We start from the raw sequence: 22524 nt of genomic DNA on the forward strand, positions 1-22524 counted from the left end.
TGAGCCGCAACATGCTGCCTGTGAGCTCCTGCCCCGTTTGGTTGGATGATGTTTTCCTTGTCCATGGAGCATTGCTGAGCCCTGCCAGGCTCCCTCTCTGCCATCAGCACTGCTGGGGACATTTTGTCCCACTCCCTCTGCCATGTGCCACCCTGCTTCCCACCACTCGCCAGGCCACCAGCAAGGAGCTGCCGGCAAATGGGCAGAGCCTGAACCCTGTGCTAAGCTTGGAGAAATCAAAGCCTCCAGGGCTGGGCAGCTGCTGGCACTGCAGGTGCGGAGCCCCGGGTGGATCCTCCCTCCCAGCACAGAGCAGGTGGGGACGGCATGCGGGGCAGAGCCCCAAAGCTCCCTGCAGAGCATGGGGTGGCTGCGCGGCGCTGTGGGCACGGGGGTCTGCCAGACTTGTCTGTATCAGGCAGAATGCAGCCCCAGCTGACACCCCGGCTCTCTGTGCACCTGAGAGGTTCCTCTGGGCCAGACACTCCTTGTGCCAAGCGACGACCTTCCCGGCAGCCGACACACATGCTCCCGTGCCACATTCAGGGACACATGCACGCGCCGGGCCCAGCTACCTAGGGCACCCGGGACCCGGAGCTGCCCCCAAGCGTCCCATAGCCCGGGCAGGGGACACGCACACGCAGGCATGGCACGGCACTAGCACACTTATCTGAGCACCTCAATCTTCCGGCCCTCTACGATGGTGCCATTCAGCTTCTCCCGTGCCCGGTCGGCATCTGTGCTAGTTTCAAAAGTTACAAACCCAAAACCCTGTGAGCAGAGGAGAAAAGGAGAAAGAAAGAGACAGAGAGAGACAGAGAGAGGGTGTGGGGACAGAGAGAGAGAGGGGGTGAATCAGGAGAGCTGGCGCAGGAGGTGAGGCTGCCACAGTGCAGAGATGAAGAGCCCAGACTGGGGTCCCCGCAGGGGCCAGGGGTCCCGGCTGAGGCCCAAGAATCACCCACAAGCTGGGAGAAGAGTCTGGGAGAGGGGCACAGAAAGCGGGGAAGATACAACAGAGACATCCAGACACAGAGGGACACGAGCTGCCCATGGCGGGACAGAGCGAGCCCTCTCCTCCCTCCGGTGCCGGGTGCAGGGACCCACATGACCTCCCCAGTTGGTGCCAGGGCTGCCCCGATGGGGCGCTGCCTGCCAGGGTCCCATGGGACAGGAGAGGAGGGGAGAGCAGGTTACAGCACTGCTGGGCAACCTGGCTCCACTGACACCCTCCCCGGAACTCACTGTACGGTGCTGGCCATGGGCATCACCCACCTTGGAGCCCCGCTCATTGAAAATGATCTCCACATCCAGAATTTTCCCGAATTGCTGCAAGTGGAGAGAATAGAGGGATGAGTTCCTGCAAAGCCCCCAGCCCTGCACCCAGAGCTGCTGGCATGGGGCTCTGTGCCAGGGATGGGCAGAGGGCTGCCTTGGAGGCCACACCTGGGGACCCCCAGGGTCATGCAGGGGAAAGCCCTTGTCCCTCCCATGGCTCCCGCTCTGACAGGACTTAGGGAGTGTCATACAAAATTTCCTTAGCTGGCACTGCTTTGAGTCCTAATGAGGGCTGGGAAGGGGGGGGGACAAGGGCTCTGTGTCACTCCTCGCTCCACACACAGGGGCTGGGCAGGATAGGCCCTTGGGAGGTGGCAGTGCCAAGGTCCCGATGGTGCCACGGGGCAGCACTGAGCAGGGAGCAGGGATGTGATGGCTGGATGGAGCCATACTCACCCCAAACATTTGCCGCAGGTCAGGGTCCCGGAATCGAAAGGGAATGTTGGAGACGTGTAACCTCTTGGGCTGCTGCTTCTCTGTGTTGTCTGAGGAGTGTAGCTGCTGGCTGTCTGTCTGTGCCGCCTCGTCTGTCTGCTGTGGGAGGCACCGCTGCCATCAGCCCCTGGCCATGCCAGCCCTGTGTCCCCGGTGGGAATGTCCCCCTGCCCTGCGCCTGGCCCTGCCTGCCCCCAGGGGTACCCTGGACCCTGTGGTCCCCCAGGTTCTGGGCAGTACCCCACGGGTGTCCCTCCACCCTGGTGAGCCAGGGGATGATGGTGGGGCTATGGGGATGCTCGGGGTGGGGGTGCAGACGCTGCACTCGGGACCATGTGGAAAGGCTGTAAAGTGCTGAGCTCAGCACCTTCCTGGTGTGCATTCCAGCCCTGTAATTGCCACGATCTTGTAGAGCAGAGCCAAGCAAGTGGATTACAAGTAATTAGAAATGATGGGAGGGCTGAGAGGGGGAGTGATGGTAGGAACACCCAGCCTGATACCCTGTGGGACTTTGGTAGTCCTAGGACCCTCCTGGCAGCTCTAGCACTGCCGCGGTCCCCCGCAGCACGACTGTCCCAGCTCCCCTCAGTGCCCCTGGCACTGCCCTCAGCCCACCCATGCCCCCGAGCCTTACCGGTACCGTCTGTGTCCCTGCTATGGACTGTGTGCTGGCGTCGGTGCCTGGCTGCTCGGTGTGGCTCTGTGCTGGTGTGTAGAGGGTCATGGCGTGCTCCGGTACTGTGCTCTGCCCCGAGTAGTCCTGCGTGGGGTGGGGGTGTGGTGGTGCGTACTCTGCGGGGATCCCGTTCTGGGGGGGCGGGGGGTACTGGGCCGGGGGGTAGGGTTGAGCCATCGCGTCTGGTGGAGCCGTGGCGTCCTGGTTACCCTGCCAAGACAGCGGCACCATCCCCCTCAGCTGCTGGCATACCTGGGCTGCCACTTGCCCCGGGATGGGGTTCTGATCTCCACAGCCAGACCCAGGCCCACTCACCCCACTACACCCCAGCCTATGGTGTCGCCCTCAAACTGTCTCTGTGCTGTGGTGGCTTTGGGGTCACATTGCCAGCAGCTGAGCCCCATCCTCTCCCGCTCCTACGCCCTGCCTGCCCAGTGCGCTGGGGCTTGGGTAGGAGGATGGAGGCCTCCATGTAGGGTTTAACTCCTGAAGCTGGAATATCCCTCTCCTTCGGAAGGGAGACCTGGGCAGGCCCCCTTTTGGAGCCCAGAACAGGGCAAAGCAGAGCCCGGCCAGCAGCATCATGCCGGGAGCTGCACAGCACCGGCACTGGCTGGGCAGGCTGGGAAGGGCATCAGGGAGGGATGCTGATGGCCCCTTGGCAAATACCAGGCAGGAATCAATTAACTGCTAAATATTTGATTAGGCCCTTTGCTCTAACGCAGCTGGCTTGGCCGCCTTGGTCAAATGGGGTGAGCTGCACCCACGACAAGTGCCAAGGGCTGCTGGGGTTTGCGTGGGGCTGGGAGTGCAGTGTGGGGGTCCCAGGTTGCACCTTGTCTGCACACCCACCCAGCCACCAACTGCCCATCTTCACAGCCCAGCGCACACCCATGGCCTCTCCCCGCTCGCACACGTGTGTGCTGCACCTGTGGCCGGCACAGCTGCAGCCCCCAGCAGCAGTCCCAGGGCTGCGTGGGGCAGCGCCCGCAGCCCCTTGGATGCTTTACAACGTGCTGCAGCAGCCTCTGGCCTGTGAAATCCATCTGTGGCTCAGCCCGCAGAGACAAGCTCTTTAACTGTGTGTGTCGCCGATTTATGCTGGGGAAGGATGGTGGGGGTGGCAGGGGGGACGCGCTGGCAGCTGCCATCCCCAGCCCGCAGGGCTGTCGTGCCTGTGAGGGTGGCAGCAGGGCCGCACCGGGGACACACGGAAACCCAGCGGGAATAGCCCCGCTGCAGATCTGCAAGTCATCAGCAGCATCGGCAGCACCGGCAGCGCCTGCCCGCGCTGACTCAGCTGCTCGGGGACGCGCCAGCCCGATGCACCTGCCTGCGTGGGCCGGGGCTGTCACGCTGCAGGGGCCGAGCCCGTTGACGGCACTGCCCCGGGACGGGCAGCCGGGAACTGCCCACACCACTCCTGCCCACACTGCAGGTGCTAATCCCACCTGGCAGGCTGCAGGGCTCCATCCTGTGCTCACCTGGGTCTCGGCACCCAGCTCCTCTCCAGGGAGCAGGCAGACACCAACAGTCACGGTGGTCACACTCCCAGTACCTGCCTGCATCCCCAGCGCCCCGTGTGCCTCACTCCCTGCCTGAATCCCTGATGCCCTGTGCCCATCCCTCCTTGCCTGCATGTGCAGAAGCAGGAGCAGCCCCCATCCCTCCTGCCTGCTCTGCACTGGACACATCCTTGCTGTCACTACAGCCAGGACCAGCCACCAACACGCAGGGACCAGGATGTCAGTGGGCAGACAGAATGCAGGGACTGTCCCCACCTGCTCAGGTCCTGGGCCCTCCCGGCATCTTGTCAGCCTGTCCCAACAGCCACGTTTGTATCAGTTATTAATTAGGACTGTCGCAGTGCCTGTCAGCCCGGGTATTATTTCTTTCAGGGACCATTAGGTTCCCCTGGTTGCTGCTCATGGTGCTGGGGCTGCGGGTGCTGCAGAGACACAGATCCATGGCTTCCAGCGCCTCCCGTCCACTCCCAGTGCCTGGCCACCCCCACTGGGGACAGAGCTGCTCGATCGGGGCTGCAGTGGGTGAGGGTCCCATGGGGAAGGGAACGCTGACAGGTTTGGCTGTGTGATGCCCATTGACATCTCGCTGCTCAGTTCCACAGCCCATGTTGCCTGCACCACTGAACAGCCCCATCCCTGGGCAGCCCCAAGCACTGAGGGTCCCTCTGTTCCTGCCGGAAAGTGGCTGGAGCCCCTTCTGGGGTGTCCCCCTGCACTGAGCACCCAGGGGGTCCAGGAGAAGTACTCTGGGTGCTCCCAGCTTGGGGTGCCTGGCCATGTGGGGAGCCCGTGGCACAGTGCTGGCCTGGGGGTGCCAGGGACAGGGTCTCTGATAGACATCCCTCCCTCCTGGGGTGCAGGGACACTCCCACACGGTGCTTTTGACACTTGCAATAAAAGAAATTCTGATCCTTAACAGCCCTTGGCCTCATTTAAAACGAGACAGATCAGTTCAGTGCCTAAGCCTGGAGCAAAGCTGGCAGCATTTAACACAACACAGGGGGCACAAGCAGTACCCCTGCACCTCTGCTGCCCACCTGCTCAGGCAGGTACCAGCAGGACCGTGGCACAACCCTGTGCTGAAACACCCCTGCCCCGGGGATGGCAGTGGAGAGGCTGGGACAGGGAGCCCAAGCTCCCCTGCCTGGTTTCCCCTGTGCAGTGTCCCCCATATGGTGTCCTCTGCCCAGTGTCCCCCGCCCTGCCCACGGCTCAGTCTCGCACCACCAGCCCTGTGCAGTGGCTGCCGCAGCAGGCGAGGGGTAGATATCATCTTTAGCTGATTAAATGTCCCTCATTAACGAGTTTCTTTAATTAATGGAGTTTTTTTGTTTGCTCCACTTGCTTTCTCCCCCCACACTCTGCCTCCTCAGCACAATCCAGGCCATTTCCTTTCAAGTCATTTAGCGCGTGGGGCCAGTTCCTGCCGACACCGCATTTTGGTGATTGTGCCTGTCAGCTTGGGGCTGACAACGCCGTTTCCCACATTTGCTTCTTTTTAAGAAAATAACATGCCAGGAGCCCCTGGATGCAGAGGACGGGTCAGAGCAATCAGCCGAGTGCAGAGCCCTGCACTAACGACGAGGCAGCTGCCAGTCACGAGCACTTGCGATGGACCACCAAACCTCGGCCATGACCGGCGTCCTGCCAGCTCCATGTGACAGCGCCGCATCCGAGTGCCTGCAGTTATCGGCTGCCCACCAGCACCTGTCCCCTGCTGCCACTGCAGCCGCCACGGACGTGCCCCGTTTCCTCCAAGCCTCATTGCCATCCTGCTGTCTTGGCCCGACCCCAGTCCCATCTCCAGCCCAGGGCAACTCCCACCAGCTGATTGTGCCCACGGCTGTGCCCTTCCTGTACTGGGCAGTACTGATGGTGCAGGGGCGGCACAGCACAACACTGCCTGGTCATGGCACAGCACTGCCTGGTCATGGCATGGCACTGCCCAGTTGCAGTTGACCCTGCTTGGTCACGGCACCATTAGGTCATGGCACATAGTACAGCTGGGCTTGAAGCCACATGTGGAGTGGCGGAACAACTGGAGAGGGAATACAGTCCTGTCACTACACACCTCCCCACCCTGATAGTGCTCCCCACTGCCTGTGGCTGTCCTGCTCCTCCCACTGGGAACCAGACACCTGCTGTGGGAGAAAAAGAGGGGCCCACAGCACCACAGCATCCACAGAGTCCCCCCAGGTGCTCCTGCAAGCTGCAGAGCCTCAGTAAGCATATCCTGCAGGCAGGGCAGGGAGGGCAGAAAGGACTTTGCTGTGACCTGGAATGGCTCCTGCATGCTTGCTAATGCCAGGGCACACCCTTGCCACATCATGACGGAGCCTGAGGTCACTGCTGAGCACAGGGAAGGGTGCTCAGCAATTCCCAGTGCCTCCTGTGGGGGACCCGCTGTGACCACCAGCAGGAAACTGGAGCGAGCAGCAGCCAGGGAGACTGACAAGACCATCTGCCCTTATGCCCACTGCCCTGGTGCAGGGCGGTGTGGCACTGTGCTGAGCAGCAGAGACAGATTCAAGAAATGCCCCAGTGGACGCAGAAGGGTCCTGGTATGGCCCAAGGTAGCCCCCAGCATCCTGGGCCCACGCAGGCATCACCGTGCCCAGCACGACTCATCTGCGTGACAGATGCAACGCTCCCCCTTCGATCCGGCCGCTCGCTCATGCTAATGACTGTCAACATGGAACAGAGGCCATGAAGGGGAAGAAAATTACTCCCTGAAAAGGAATTGACTGATCCCTGTCATTTCTCACAAAACCACTGACCTGTAAATATTTCATTACCCCAAAAGCTGTGCCATCCATACAAAGCAGTGCCCAGCCCTGTGCAGGCACCGGCCGCAGAGGTTCTGGCTGCGGGGCAGCGCGGTCAGGGTGCCCCAGGAGGGACGAGCCCCGCCCACCGTGGGGATGTCAGGAGATCGTGGTGGGTCGCTTATCTGCAAAGGAGGGCCACAGTGATCCCACAGAGAGCTGGGGGGCACGATGGGGATGGACCCTCTGGAGGAAGCAGTGAAGGGGTGAGGAGCTGCAGAGACCAGTGGTAGCAGCTGCTGCACTGAACGTCTTCATCACCGAAGCACAGGGAGGGGTGAGAGGTTGGTAATGGCATCTGCCAGGGATGCTGCGGTGGGAAAGGAGTGCTCCAGTGAGCAGGCAGGACCTGAGGGGGAGGAGAAGGAGGAGCAGCGGGGGGAAGCAGAGCAGCCTGTTGGCACGGGAAACACCATCTTTCTGGCTGCCACACACTGTCCCGGCACTCTGCATCCCCCTTCCCTGCTCCTGCCCTTGGTCCCCCTGAGCCCCAGCTAACAGAGCCAGGGATGCTGCTGCCCCTGTGACCATGGGAGCCTGGGGAGGACAGGCGGAGCGGTGGCGGCCATGTGACGTCCAGGAACGGGGATGAGACAAGACGCTGGCCCGGGCACACAGCAGCACATGTGTCCCTGTCACCTCCAGCACGGGGCAGAAGGGGCCACGGTCCGGCCCCAGCTCCTGGTTCTGCCAGCTGGAAACTTCGGAGATGAGGCTTCATGAAATATTCATGAAGTAAATGGTGCAATTTCATCTGCATTCAGCCAACTTCATGTATATTTCAGAGTATTATGAAATGATAATGTTGTGTAACCAAGGCGAGACGGGGGTGCTTGGGGGGGCTCCCGGCCACCCCCGCCCGCACGGCCGGCAGCTCCCAGCTCGCCATGTACCGGTGCCACTGCCCCGGGAGGGACTGACGGCTGTGTCACCGCCGGGGACATGGCAGGATCAGGCATGGCAGTGGGAGGAACAGAGCTCCGGGACGCACAGCCCTCTGGCTCCCTCCTGAGCAGGGCCTGACATCGCCAGTGGGGCCTGGGCTCACCCATGGCAGCTCCTGGAACTGCCAGCAGTGCCGGGCACACCTGTAGGAGTCCTTGGTGGTGTCCCTGGCACAGCTCTTCCTCCAGGCACACCGGAGCAAGTCACAGCTGGTGTACGCAGTGTTGGCTGGGATTCCCAGCAGTGTTTGGTCCCCAGTGGCCACCAAAAGATTGTGACAGGTGGCATACGAGGCACAAGCTAAGCTGCAGAGCCCAGGGATGGGCTGGAGGCAACCTGAGTCCTCATCAACATCCTCCTGAGCTCTGCAGGCACCAGAGCATCAGATGTGGGTGCCCATAGATCGCATGGCTCAGGGGCGACCAGTCTGCTGCTCCAGTGGGCCTGGGGGCAGCTGCTGCGTTCCCCCCTGGAAAGGGCTGGGGCTCTAGAACCCACACGTGGAGCTGCCAGAGCTGAGCTGCATGGAGACAGCTCCAGACACTGTGAGCAGTGGGATGAATGGCCACATCCACTGGCCTCATACTTCCCACAAGACCCACACCAGCTCCACTGCCATCCCCACGTCTGGCCCCACAGCTCACAGGGCTCCAGGAACCCAGCTGAACCCCGGCCCTGCACCTGCAGAGCCCCTCACACCCCAGGGCCCACCCACAGACTCTGTCACACCATTGTCACCATGCTGGGGCTCTGGCACAGCTGCATGTGGCACTTGCTCGCCCAGACAGTGTGGGCACTCGTGGCACCACGGACCGATGTGCATGCCCGGACAGTGCTTGCACGCAGCCCTCTCTAATAGGCAGCCAGGAGCATAATTTTTCCTCTAATTACATATTCAGCACTTCTGAGAAAATGAGATTTTGGTAATTCAATTGGACTGAGAAGCAGCGCTATAATAAAATGAAATTTGTAACAATTGTGCAGTTAAATTAGTTAAATGGAGAGGAAGGAGCTGTGGAAAATTGACCCCTCGATCTCCTAAAGACTAATCAGACATTTGAACCGGGTTGTGCTAACAAAGCCCCTGGGGTGTGCGGCACAGAGTGAGGGGAAACCAGAGATGCCACGAGGGAGAAGCTGGAGAACAGCCGGGCAGCTCGTGGTGCCACAGAGGGGATGCCCCTGCTCCAGTCCTGGGGTGGGATGGGATGGCTTTGGCAGGGAGTGTGCCAGGTATGATGCTGGAGCCATGCCCTCAGTGGCACTGGCCATTGCCAGGGCCTGGCCACTGGGCCCTGGCAATAGCTGATGCCATGGAGGCCACTGTCCCCACCGGCTCCTGTCCCCACACCGCATCCTTGCTGGGTGCACTGAGGGTGGCGGATGGCCCCTTTCTGCCAGCAGGGACGTGGGCACACATGCCTGGCAGTGTGACCAGCCCTGAGTGGGGACAGCCACCGCAGGGCACCTGGCCAGGGACAGCACACAATGCCAGGCTGGTGGGGAGAGAGGCATCCCATGGGCTGGAGGGGCTCTACGGCAGGTACAATGTAATTAGCCTCAATATTTATCTTGTTGCTCGTCTTTTCTATTTTTTCTTGTACAAGAAAAGGAGAAAAAGACGAGTTTCTCATTTGCAAGTTAATTAGTCTAATTACCTCTAATTAAGGGCTCCCCACACAATGCAGATCACAAATAAGCTGCCACTGTCGCCTGCTCCCACTCTTCTCTCCCCAGTTTTGATTTTCCACAGGAGCTGTTTGAAGGCTGTGGCCAGCGCCGCAGTGGGGAGATGCCAAGTGGATGCAGCCAGGGATGGGGGAGACAGATGTGGGATCCCACAGTGTGGGACTGCTCGGCTCCATGGCCAGTGACTTCAGGCATGCACAGGGATGGTCCCTCTGCTGCTCCCTTCGAGGACCCCAGCACAGAGTCAGGGCCCAGAGTTCATTCCGGGGAACTCCAGCCTGGAACCCAGGTGTGGATCCTGGCTGGGCACAGCAGGGCTTGTATGGAATTTGGGAACTGCACCTGACCCCCGGCAGGCAATGCCCACAGCACTGTGGTGGCCACCACAAACTCTTCACCTGCTGGGACGCTCCAGGGAGTGAGGGGGCACACCTGCTCTCTCCTGGCCACTGGAACGCCAAAGGGAGGTTAAGCCCTGCTGTGGTTGCCCATGGGCAGTGGAGGGGTGAACCCTGCAGCAGCCCACAGTTCCCAGCCTGCAGCTCCCAGCCTGCTCAGTGGTACTGGCATGTCACTGAGTCAGTAGCCACAGCATGGCCAGGACTGCAGAGCCCCTGACCACACACTGCTAGGCTCACACCAGTACTGGGAAGACCCAGCTCCTTCCTTGGACATTTAGTTCTCTCCTGTGCCCAGGCACCCTTCCCAGCCTTCCCAACACTGGCACTTCCCCACGACTTCCCACACCCTCCCGGCACCCAGCCCCACATCTGCCTACAAAAACCAGCTGCACCAAAGTGACTAACACCCTTCCTGGAGGGGCAACAGTGCCCTTGGTGCTCCCGGCTCCTCCATGGAAGCCCAGTATTCCACAGACACAGAGCCCCCATACACAGGAGCCCCCATCCCCGTGGAGAGAGCAGCCAGGCAGCCAAGTGACCCTGAATGTCCTGGAGATGCCTGGCGTGCCCAGCTGCAACGCCCAGCACCCTGCCCAGCCCTGGCTGCAGACCATGGAGCTGGCCTGGCCTGGGGGCTGTACAGGAAAGTCATGTTTCAAAAGCATTTTCCTATTTCAATGCTGGCCTCTGAGCGGGGGCAGCCCCAGGGCCGGGGGTGGTGGAGCTGGTGGGGGTGGCCTGCACCCGCTCTCCTAATTAGCCTTCTTTGTTACACCCCCCCCCCACTACATGTGATGCTTTAAAGAATGACAGATACTAAATCTAATTTAATCTACTCATTCACCCATCACTACAGCACAAAAATAGGAATATACCTATAAAAAGAGCATTGCCAGGCAGTGTGGGCCAAAATCACAGCTATTGTGGGAAAAGCAGCTTTGCAAAGCTAAAATTAATGTCAGTGTTTTCAATATAAAAAAACCCAAACCAGAAAACATGTTTTTGGGGCTTTAAGGCCTGTCCTCTCTGAGCGGGGCAGCTGCCACAGCATGGCCAGAGCTGGGGGCCACTGTGCCAGGTCTCGCATCCGTGCGACGCACGAGCAGGGGGAGAAACCCGGTTTGAAACGAACCCGCTGCTGCAACACGCGACAACACTGCTCGGAATAGACCTGCTCCCTAAAAATATAACATGCTAAACTTGGCAGCAGCCCTTTTGGAAAGGAATTTTCCAAGCAGGATTTGCAGAGGCTGTTTCCCGGCGGACCAGGCGCTGCTCAGCCAAGTCTCCTGTGCCATGGTGTGACTGTGAGCACCGGGGATGTTCCCGGCGAGGAGCATCTCAGGGGCAGCACTGCAGCGGGGTTCAGCACACCTGTACACCAGCCTGCGCTGGGGTCAGGCCTGCACATGGCTGGGGCTGCACCAGGGCCATGCTGGGGTAGAGCACTGATGCTGAGACCCAGAGCCTCAGAGTTCAGGGTGAGCACCGAGCCTTGTCCTGCAGCCATCACTTGCTCACTCACAACAGCAGAGATGTGTTTCAAGAAGTGACTGGTTCCCCTGTTAACAAAATGAAGCCACCAAAGTGTCCTTCCACACCCAGATCCTCACTGAGCAAGAGACAAATGTCCCTGCCAAGCCCCACCGAAGGACACAGTGCTTCCACTGGCCCAGGCAGCTCTGCTGCAGACATGCACCCACCCTCCTGTGGCCCCTGCCCTCCAGCCCTCCAGAAGCCCTGCTCTTGGAGCACAGCAGTGCCAGGGGGAGCTTCTGGACACAGAGTGGCTGCACAACCCAGAACGCCATGGACCATGGCTCCTGCGGCCAGCAAGGGGAGGACACATGGGGGGAGTGGAGCAGAGTGAGCTGAGAGGCACCCACAGCACCTGGAAGAGGCCCTGGCACTGCTGAACCTCCCCTGGTGCTGGAAGAACTGAAGTTTTTGCTGAGAGCTTCATTACTTGGTCATTCCTTCAAATCCCAACACAGCTGAGAACGCCGGGGCTGGGAGCTACGAAACACAAGCAGCATCCTCGGGAACCAATCCAGCCACAGGCTCCTGGTAGGGAGAGCACTGTCTGAAGGGGATGAGGGCAGTTACTGCATGCAGACCCTGGCATGCCCCAGCTCTTGACCGACCAGCCAGCCCAGCAGACTCACTCCTGGTCACTGGCTCAGGCGCTATCATGGTATGCATCCACCCCAGGTGCCTCCCTACAAACCCATACAGGGTTTGGATAGGGACCTGTAACCCAGGGGGTCAAAACCAAGTCCCCCCAGACCCCATGGAGACTCAGGGAGAGTCAGTTGAGCCCTCTCAGGTGTCCCTGCTACACACAGGTGAGCCAAGCCAGCTGGCCAGAGCACGTGCCCACAGGCAGAAGCACTCCCTGTGTGCTCCTAGGGTGCAGGTGGCACAGGTGGACACACCTAAAATCCAGAGCAAATTCAGAGCTAAAGCAGGTGCCAGGCACACCCATTGAGGGACCATCAGCAGCGCTTGCCCCGTGCCCCTGCCCCATGTGATGACTGCCAGTGACGTCCCTCTCCCTGACACCTCGTTGTGACCTGCACTGGGAACACTTGTCCCCAAGTGCCGGGTGAAGAACCTCAGCACGGGATAAACCCGAGGAAGAGGATGGAGATTTTCACCTCCATCGTGCTCATCAGCCGGGTGAAAATCCAACTCCAAATCCTGTAATAAAACCCTCCTCCTGGCTTGCAAGTCCAGAGCTGCTGCCAAGGAGCAGGAGGCTTCTGGGAGAGCAGGGAGGAAGATATGCGGAACACAATGGTCAAATCAGACCAGGCAGGGTGATGGGGGAACTGGGAGTTGCCAGGTGCAGAGCCACGCTTCCAGGAAAGTTGCTGCTTCCCAGGGACCCCCAGCTCTGCTCTGCCCAGCCCTGTGGGCACTGGGAGCACCTGTCTGCCCACCATGCTCCCATTGCCACCAGACCCAGGCCAATCCATACCAGAGTACTCTGCAGGGCACGAGAGAAGCCCAGCTGAGCCCCTCCTGTGGCCAGGGACAAGTGGATCCCAGCTGGAGAGGGACATCTCCCATGCTGCAAGAGGCGCTCTGGGCCCTGCACTGTCTGCCAGTGCAAAGCATCCATGTGCTCCCTTCATAGGGACAGAATCCATTCCCTGGACAGGTGGGGGTTCAGGGACAGTTTTTTGCTCAGTGTCAGATGTGCAGCAGCCACAGGGACCTTGGTGCAGCTTTGGGAGGACAAGACCAAGATCCAGCGCAGCGCTGGCTCTCCCCAGGCTCTGCCTGCAGGAGGGTGCAATAAATCAAGTGCCCACCTCAGCAGCCCCTGCTGCAGCCCCCACGCCCTCCATGCCCACGCTTGTATAACCAGCACCAGCTTCCCCAGCCCCACACTCAGTGAGGGAGAGAGTGACCCTGGGCCTCGCCATCCCCACCGCCACTGGCCACGCTCTGGCCACGACCCCACTCGGACATGGGCCACAGACATCCCAAGGGACCAAACACTCCACAGCCTTTCACACTGGGGCAGAGGGTTGGCACCTATGTGCCCGTCCTCACCGCTGGGTGAACCACGCTGGCCACGCCAAGTGCAGGGAGGATGCCATGAATTTTTAAACTCCTGAAAGCACAAATGGAGTGGTTTTCCTGGCTGGGAGACGGGATTTCCGACGCAGCACAGAGGCATGTGAAGAAGATGCTGCCTCTCCCAAGCTGCGTTTCCCCTGGGATGATGGGCCCAGAAACCTGGCACTCAGGGTCCAGTGCAGGAATCAGGGCAGCCCTGTGGGACAGCAAAACCTTGGCCCTGGTGAAGGACTAAACTGACGGCTTCAGCACCCTCCATCCGGGCTGCACAAGCCTGGCACCTGCCTGGCACCACGTCCTCCCAGTCCCTCTGCAGCACCTTCCTGTGACAGCGGGACAAACCCACGCACGCCCGGCCGTGCGGCCCAGCTGTGGACACGCGCAGTGTGAGCACACACACACATACGTGCACACACGTGTGCACGCATAAGCTCATCACCTTCCCTTCTCTCTGGAGGCTGCTCAGGCCACGCAGGAGCCTCATTCCTTTATCCGAGCATCCATCATCGCCAAGTGGCAGCAGCGCCGAGGCGGGGAAGCGCTGGACCCGCGCCGGCAGCTCTGCCTGCCGCACTGCCCGCGCCTCTGCCCTGGCTGTGCTCCCGCCACCACGGCGGGGAAACCAGAGAAACCCCCAAAAGCTACAGCCGAGGAGGAACCACCAAAGCGGCACAACTCCGAGTGCCATGGGGCTGGAGTGGGGACACTGGGACGAAGCTGTCAAGCTCTTACCCTCTGCCAAGAGGGAACCAGCCAGAAACACGTGTGAACCGGAAAGCAAAAAAATCCCCCGGAGAGGGTGGCTTACCTGTTGGAGGTAGAGGAAGGCTGGAGGACAGGGGAGAGAGTGAGGAAGCATGCCTGAGTTGGAGACAAGGAGGCAGCCCGAGTTAGCCATGGAGCACAGCATGTGTCGACAGGTAGCCGTGGAGCTGTTCGCGGGTCCGTCCTCTTCCGCACACTGCTATCCACCGCTATCCTCGTCTTCCCGGCTGGCCCCTCGGGCTCTCCCCTCCTCGCCGTCCCTCCCGACCCCTCGGCGCTAGTTAGGAGGGTTCATCTGCGACAGGCCGGCCGCGCCGCCGCCGGAGCAGCGCTTGGCTCTTCACTTCGGGGCCATTAGACACTGGCACTGAGCGCACGGTCTGCAAAGGGTGTGCGTGAGCCAGAGCGGAGCGGGAGAGAAAGGAAGGGGAGGAGGAAGGAGAGAGGGCTCGGGAGCGAAATAAAAGGGGTGGGAGTTGGAGGAGGAGGGGGAGTCCCCTGTGCATTCAGACATCAAACAGAGCTCTGTATAAAATGAAGAGAATCCGTAATGACATGAGAACAGCTGATCCCGCACTTAACCCCTCCACCGCCGCCGCTCGCAGATGGCTTCCCCGCCACCCTCGCCACCCCGGCCATACGCTGGGGAAGCAGCCGGGCAGGATGGGGCCGAGCGGGCAGAGCCGTCTCTCTTCCCGGTGCTGGCTCCCAGGGGAGGAAGGGTCTTACCAGGAGTTTCGGTGGTGCAGCACGGGTGCCGCGGGAAGCCGTGCCGAGCAGCGGCAGCTCCAGCCGGCAGCCCCCGCGGTGGTGGCAGGGCTGCCGGGGGCTCCCCCATGCACACACCGCCGCACACGTGCACACGCTCTCGCCGGGAGCCGCCGCGGCTGCCGGGGCCGCGGGAGCCATGCAGCAGCCCCAGCTCCGCCTCCCCGGAGCCACCGGCCCGCGCCCGCCCGCAGCCCCTCACGGCCCCACAGCGCCCCACAGCCCCTCACGGCATCACAGCCCCTCACAGCCCCACAGCCCCTCACGGCCCCACAGCGCCCCACAGCCCCACAGTCCCTCACAGCCCCACAGCCCCTCACGGCATCACAGCCCCTCACAGCCCCACAGCCCCTCACGGCATCACAGCCCCTCACGGCCCCACAGCCCCTCACGGCATCACAGCCCCTCACGGCCCCACAGCCCCTCACGGCATCACAGCCCCTCACAGCCCCACAGCCCCTCACGGCATCACAGCCCCTCACGGCCCCACAGCCCCTCACGGCATCACAGCCCCTCACGGCCCCACAGCCCCTCACGGCCCCACAGCCCCGCGCCGCCACGGCCTGCGCCACCGCGGGCAGGGCTGGCAGCCCGCAGCACTCCCTGCCGGACGAACCGCAGCCTCACCGCTGCCTGCATGCCCCGGTGCTCAACCCTGCCAAAGTGTGAGAGTCCCAGGCAGGGCCCTGTGAGCCCCTCACCCGCCTGCCAGTCCCACAGGCACGGAGGGCTGCGGGGAGCCCTGTGCCTTGGGGTGGCTGGCACTGGCGGGGGCTTCCCTGCGCTCCCCAGAGTGATGGGGACCCTCTGCCCCAAGAACCACCCGCTGGTGGGCAGGGGTCAGCCCTGGCAGAGTTCAAGAGGTGTTTTGGTGTTCCCAGGGGGCCTGCGGTGCTGCCAGCAGCCCTGACGCATCCACACCACACTCACGGCTGTCACAGCTGCCATGGCAATAGCCTACGTGCCAGTGCCCGCGAGGGACAGCCGGCGTGGGCGCACGCACGTGTTTGCTCGGGTCCCTGTCCCGCTTCGCACCTCCACCCTCAGGGCCCCGCAGCAGCCCCGGCACTGCCATGGGGGTCCTCCCCTGGTGCCCCATGCCTTGGCGCTGCATCCTGCCCGGCTCTGGAGCCATGGCAGTGCCAAGGCTGCCAGGATGGCATTGTGCTGGGGCATGTGGGAAACAAAACCTGGGCTCAGCTCAGTTTCCATCTTGGCCAAATGTGATGCACAAAGGCAGGGCTGTGCCAGCAGCTGCTGATGCTCCGTCTCTGCCGGAGCCTCCAGCACACGACCAGCCGTTTGGAGCTGGGATTTTCCACAGTATCCCCAGGCAGAGTGACATGCTGCAGTGTCCTGGTACACTCGCAGCAGTTACCACTTCTGCTGCAGACACTCCAGAGCAGCAGTGTGTGGCATGGCCAGCCCAGAGCCACAGGGAAAACCTGCTGCAAACAACTCAGGAAGAGCCATCCTGAGAAAGAGGTGCCTGGGGCCAAGGGGGTGGTAGCCCCTCCCAGGGGGTCCTGAGACTTGGGGGGACTACACTCCAAAGGGACCACAAGCTGCCAAACCGGGGAGGGGATGCCAGGCCAGGGGGAGGCTTTGTCACCACCACCACCTTGTGGTACCGGACGTCAAAAAGGTCCAGCAGTGACATCTGCTGCCTACAGCATCCCTGGGCACTGCTCCCTGTGGGTGTCCCACCATGGTGTCCCCCTCCAGCTCCAAAGACCATGACAGATGCAGTGGCCCCTTCAGCATACCGTGGTGCTCAGACCCCACACTCCTGCTAGTCTCCAGCTCCCCTTCCCAGGGACCCCCATGCCCCTGGTGCCGCACTCTCCTGTGCACTCCAGCACCTGGGGAAGGATGTGGGACAGCTCTGAAAGGGACAAGTGTGTCCTCCCACAGCCCTTCGCACAGCTGAGGGGAGAGGGGCTCCCCCAGGAACCTGCACGCACCCAAGAACCACACAGACCCTGGCACAGGGCAAGGGACACCTTGAGCAAGCCAACAGGCAGCTCCAAAGGCCCTGGGCCGGCCTGGCTCCACTGCAGCTCCTGGAGGTGACAACGGCAGGGCACTGCCTGGCACACTGGCCTTGCGGTGCCCAACTAAGCAAACCACGTGAGGCGGGAACTGGCTCCAGGATGAGGTAATCTGCCCATCCTTCCCTGCGCCGGCTCCGGCCAGGGTGACTCAAAGGCATTCCTGGCCGGTGGCAGCACCACAAGTGCTGGCACTGTCCTGAGCCAGCAGCGAAATGGGCAGAGCTCTGGGAGCTGAGGAATGTTGGAGTCTCCTTTCTCCCTCCTCTCGCCATCACCAACGTGTGCCTGGCTGCAGAGATGCCCCTCTGCAGTGGGGAGCCCCGGGGGACACTGGCCGGGCAGAGCGCCACAAACCCCCCCAGTCAGCTCCAGTGGGGAACACCTCGCTGGCCACCACTGGCTGGTTTTCCTCACTCTGCTGCTCCCGGTGACACTGTGCCACAGTCCCAGCCACCAGCACTGGTGGTGGCACCAGGGCTGTGCCCAGCCCCGCAGAGCCGCAGCCCCAGAGGAGCACCTCCGAAACTGAAGCCTCCTGGAATGAAAGTTTATTTATCTGTTTAATTAAGATGTGTTCACCAGGCGCACAGACCCCATTCCATCTGTCTCACTTACAGCCGTGTCCCAGTAAAATTAAACCTAATAAATATCAGCAGAGGGAAAGCAAAGGGCACGTGTGAGATATACGATCAAAGGCTGAAGTCGCACAGGGCTGCAGTTCTCAGCACATCTCTCTCTGCCCTTCGGGGCTGGGCTGGCGCTGCGCTCCCCCGTGCAGGATGGGGCTGCCTTTCCTTCAAATCAGCACAATTCTCAGTTTTTTATTTATTTAAAATGAAGCCTTCAGGGCTCCTTGGTTTTGTTTTCTGGAAGAGTGAGAACAACATGGCACTGGGACAGGAGTGGTCTTGGCCACTGTTCTGGTGCTGGAGCCAAGAGACAAAGCCTGCACTGGGAGCACTGGTGGGCATGCACCCCCCAAACCACTGCGGGAATTGCCAGGGACAGCGCAGCACATCTGGCTGCTCCAGGCCCCCAGGATGTCCCTGCCGCGCAGCCGAGAGCTGTTGGGAGGTGCCCAAGGCAGCCAGTGCGGTGCTGCCGGCTCCTCAGGAAATGCCAGAAAAGCTCAGCTCCCCTCCAAGGCACACTCCAGCATTTGGAAACTATCTACCAGGAACAAGGTGCAGAGGTGTGCCCGGAGCCCCGTCCCCCCAGCCCAGCGGAGCAGGCGGTGTCAGGCAGGTCGGCAGTGCAGCACGGCTGCGGCACATCCAGGTGCCAAGGGCCCTGCACATGCTGCACTGAGCCCTGAGCACACGTCAGAGCTGCTGCCAGCCCAGGGCTGTCTCAGCTCCATGTCCGGATTCTGACCCACAGGATGCAATGGGAAATCCAGTGCCTGGCACCACCGGGACCTGCGGCTATCCTCTCCCAGCAGAGAGGGATGATGCAGTGCCCATGGACCTGCTGTGGGGGCACAATGCACAGCCATGGGGGAACTGGGGGTCCCAGGGGCTGCCAGTGTCCAGTGTTTAATAGGATTCCGTGGTCCCTGCAGCACACTCCTACAGGGCAAAGCCAGATGCTGACGCTCAGGAGAGCTGCCAAGGAGGGCTGCAGATCAGGCAAGACACAAGCTCTGCCACGAGGGCTGTTGAGGTTGGACCAGTGAGATCAGGTGCTCCAGCCTCCCTGGGGTCATCCTGCGAGTGCAGTGCTGGTGGCCCACCAGCACCCAGGGACAGCGGTACCAACCTAATCCTCTCCTCCCACCCACTCCAAAATGCCCCCAAGCCGTGGCATTCATTAATTAAAAGCTCATTAGTAGTTATTCATAGACATCAAGCAATTAGATGAAGGCACTGACAGACACACACTGCTGTGTGACAAGGAACATCCATGCGGCAAGGAAGGTCCCACGTCACCAGTACCTCAGACATAGGGATGGCCCCAGCATGGGGAACAGACTAGGACAGTGAGAAGGGACTGACAAGCCTCCTTGGCACCCTGCTAAACCTCTCCATCTTTCCCTGATTCTTCCTCCTCCTCCTCCTCCAGCAGCTCTCAGAGGTCACTGGAGACACTGCCTGCTCTGAATTCCCAAAGATGGAGCACCCAGGTATGACCTCACCAGGTGAGGAGGGGACTGTGACCAAACCACAGCCAGTATCTGAGACAGCAGCTGTGGCAGTAGGAGGGGAGCAGGAATGCAGGGAAAGCACATGGAAGTTTAATGGGATCCAGGGAAAAAAACCTGGATGGGACCCTTGGTGCTCTCCACAAAATGGCACCTGTTTGTAGCCGTCCCGTGTCCCCCATCAACCAGCACGAACAACTGGGGCACAGGTACCTCCAGCAGCCAGTCACATCTGCACTCTGGCTCCTTGCAGGAGACACGGCAGCTCCCACTGGGACACAGCTCACACTCCTGGCTGGGCAGGATGAGCCAGAGCCTGTCACTGTGCCTGGCTCCTCGCCTCTGCCTGCACCACCCTTCCTGAAGCCCTTTCACTTGACAAAATATTTACATGAAATGGCAATTAGGCTCCCTGGATTTAATGAGAATTAAACTGCAGCAACAGCACCGTGGCAGAGCAGCTGCTGCTGAGCACCTCGAGCTTACAGGCTGGGTGGGCAGCGCCGGGGGGCCACAGCAGGGGAAACGGCTGTACTGTGCTTGCAGGGTCACTGGGGCCACGGCCACCACCGCTGGGGCCAGAGCCACCACCAAGGCTGGGGCCACCACCACCACGAGGCCCAGCACAGCACAAGAAGGAGGAAGGAATGATGGAGGGTGACACAGGACTGATGGAGGATGATGCAAGGAAGGAGCAACTGCAGACCAGGAACGTGAAATGCCGCATTCCCAGAGCCCCCCTCTTCCCTGAGACCCGCTCCACTGCCTGACAAAGGGTTCCCAAGAAAATGAGCCCTCTGAACTGGCAGGTGGCTGTGCCTCACAGGCTGCCGGGGGGCTTTAGCAGCAGCCCCTAGGGTGCCAGCACATGGGACACAACAGGAGGGGGTCCAAGCCACCCCAAGCAGGGGTGCGTGTGGCACTGCCAGTGTGGGCTGGGACCCATCTGAGCAGCAGACAGGTGAGAAGTGAGGTGGGCACGGGGGAGCACCAGGCTGGAGGCACTCCAGAAGCAAACACTTCATCCTCATAATAAGATTTTTTAAATGCACAAACAGGATCTTAGTGTTAAACAGGCGCTGTGACCCAGGGCAAACTTTATAAATCAGAGTATTTACAGACTCCTCCTTCCCCTGCCCCACACACTCTTAATTTCTGTGGAATTAAATTATTTCTCTGTTCATTTAAAGACATTTTGCTTTGGCATCTCAGCCCACTGAGGTGTTGATGACTGAGCCACTGGCTGCTGCTGGCCACCACAGCGCTCGTGCCATGCAGGGATACCAGACCCTCCGCTTCCTCCCACACCACGACAGAGAGACGCCCACGATGCCAAGAAAAGACGCTCACTGCTCTGCCAGGAGCACAGCCCTCGCCCTGCCCTTCCCAGCAGAGCTGGGGATGCCACCGTGCGGTGCCAGGACCAGCCATCCCAGGCTGGCTGGCTCTGTGCACCACATGGGACAGGGAACAGAGACCCTGGAGTGCCACTGCCCCAGAGCCAGTGCGGTGTGGGAAGCTGTGCCTGGAGCTCCCATGGGCACGGGCACCCCACGCTGTCTGTGCCTGCTTGGCCGTGCTCTGCAAAGCCCCACGGCACCAACAGAGCCGGGAGCAGAAGCTCTGCTTTGCTCTCGCAGCTGTGGTGGGTCATTAAGTCCCTGAGCAGAGTTAGCACCGAGGCAGGAGGCTCTGGCAGCCTCGACAGGCTCTGGAGCCGTGGCAGCACCGACATCCCTCATGACAAAGCACCTTACACCTGAAAGCTGCTTCCCTGAGAAACAATGAATTCGCATTATCCTCTTCCTCCTCCCCATAAGCTCCTTGCCGCGCATCCCCCTTTCTCTGCCTCTGCTCACTCTGTTCCCTGCTCCCAAATCCAGGGAAGCACAACTCCCTGGAGCATGTAACCCCCATCAGACTGCTGCAGCCCCCAGCCCCTCTCCATCTCTGAGGAAGCGGGACGGAGCAGGTGGAAGGAGCTGGTGCTTTCAGCCCCAGGTGGTGGGCTGGGATGCCATGGGAAGACCCTTGGATGGTGTAGAGCCTGATACAGCCCAGCTCTTGCAGCTCTGAGGAGGAAGTGTAGCTCCATGGGGGACTGCTGGCTCCAGCCCCTTCCCCTCTGCTCACTGTCCCAGCTGCACCCAGACCGGGGCTCACATCCACATTCATTGTCCTGGCCCCAAGCAAAGGGCCTGGACAGACCCTGTCACGTCCCTCGCTCTCCATCTCTGCACAAAGCTCTTGAGATGGCCGGGTAGGTCTCAGCCTGTCCCCCCTCCAGCCATGGCCTGTGTGCTCCACTAGTGCAGGGAGAGCTGAGCCCCCTGCACCCAGCCCACTCCCCAGCCATGCCTCACTCTGGGCTCAGTCGGGGCAGTCCCCCCAAGCCTCAAAACCCCTGAGCAGGGACTGCTGTGGAGAGACTTTGGGGTCCACAAGGGGATCTCAGGGGGCTCAGGGTCCCCACGGTAGGTTTCCCTCTGTAGCCCCAGGAATTTCAGGCCTGGGATCAAATATGGGGGCTGCCCCACAAGCATCTGTCAAGATCCTGGGTGGGCACACATGGGGCGCAGACCCCGTGAGAGGGGGCTGCTGCTCCGCACAGACCCATCACCTGAATGTCCCACTATCACCACAGACACGTGCCCCCTCCCAGGACAGCCCCTGGGCAGGCGCCGGAGCCCACCAGTGACCACCAAAGTACAGCTGGGGCAAGGGTTTGGTGCTGGGCAGAGGAGGCAGCTTTTGCCTATGGCCAGCACCACAGGGGGCTTGGACAGAGCAGTGCAGAGGCAGGAGGGCAGCTGGGGGTGCCCTCAGCAGGGACAAGGCCACAGTGTCCAGGCAGGGAGTCCTGTCCGCTGCCCTGTTCCTTCCCAATGCCAGGCCTGTCTCCAGCACTGCAGCCCATCCCCTGCCTGCTGCTGCCAGCCGTGGGCAGTGAGTGGCTGACCAGAGGGGGAAGCTCTCCCTGGACAGTGGCACAGCCAGGGAGCGGCAACGGTGCAAAACCACCCCAATCCTGAGCGAAGCCTCAGCAGATAGGGAGGGAAGTGCCCACCCTTGGCGGCGGTACCTACCCAAAAATACATCATCATGTCAGCGGCGGGGGCTGAGGCGCTCTGCGGGGGTCGGTGGGAGGGCGATGGGCTGCTCCCGACGCGGGCTGCACTGGCCACCGCTCCTCGTGGGTGGGCTCTGTCCCCTCCGGCTGTCGGGCTCCAGCGCCGAGGGCCGGCGGTCCCGGAGCCCTGCGCGCTCACTTCCCTCCCTCGCGGCGTGAGCGCTCGCCGCGGCTCAGAGCCGGCGTCCGGCCTCCGACATGCTGCTTCGGAGGGCAGGGGCCGGACGGCAGCCGCGGGGTAGCC

General features: G+C 61.3%; 1 protein-coding gene across 15 annotated transcripts in view; it reads right to left on the reverse strand.

Moving 5' to 3' along the window:
* Positions 1 to 22524, reverse strand: part of RBFOX3 (RNA binding fox-1 homolog 3) — a 140515-nt gene that overhangs the window by 5484 nt on the left and 112507 nt on the right. For 8 of the 15 annotated variants that reach the window (XM_048323806.1, XM_048323800.1, XM_048323810.1 and 5 more), the window contains exons 4-8: positions 14232 to 14568; positions 2408 to 2659; positions 1735 to 1872; positions 1276 to 1329; positions 679 to 771 (exon numbers count right to left, since the gene is read on the reverse strand). In XM_048323806.1, the coding sequence (XP_048179763.1) occupies positions 679 to 771; positions 1276 to 1329; positions 1735 to 1872; positions 2408 to 2659; positions 14232 to 14333 (639 nt within the window). In that variant the 5' untranslated portion in view covers positions 14334 to 14568. Of the gene's footprint in view, positions 1 to 678; positions 772 to 1275; positions 1330 to 1734; positions 1873 to 2407; positions 2660 to 14231; positions 14714 to 22524 lie in introns of all 15 variants that reach the window. The other 7 variants (XM_048323816.1, XM_048323814.1, XM_048323809.1 and 4 more) reach the window with 6 other exon arrangements.

The sequence above is a fragment of the Corvus hawaiiensis genome, chromosome 19 (genome assembly GCF_020740725.1).
Source record: "Corvus hawaiiensis isolate bCorHaw1 chromosome 19, bCorHaw1.pri.cur, whole genome shotgun sequence".
NCBI lineage: Eukaryota > Metazoa > Chordata > Aves > Passeriformes > Corvidae > Corvus > Corvus hawaiiensis.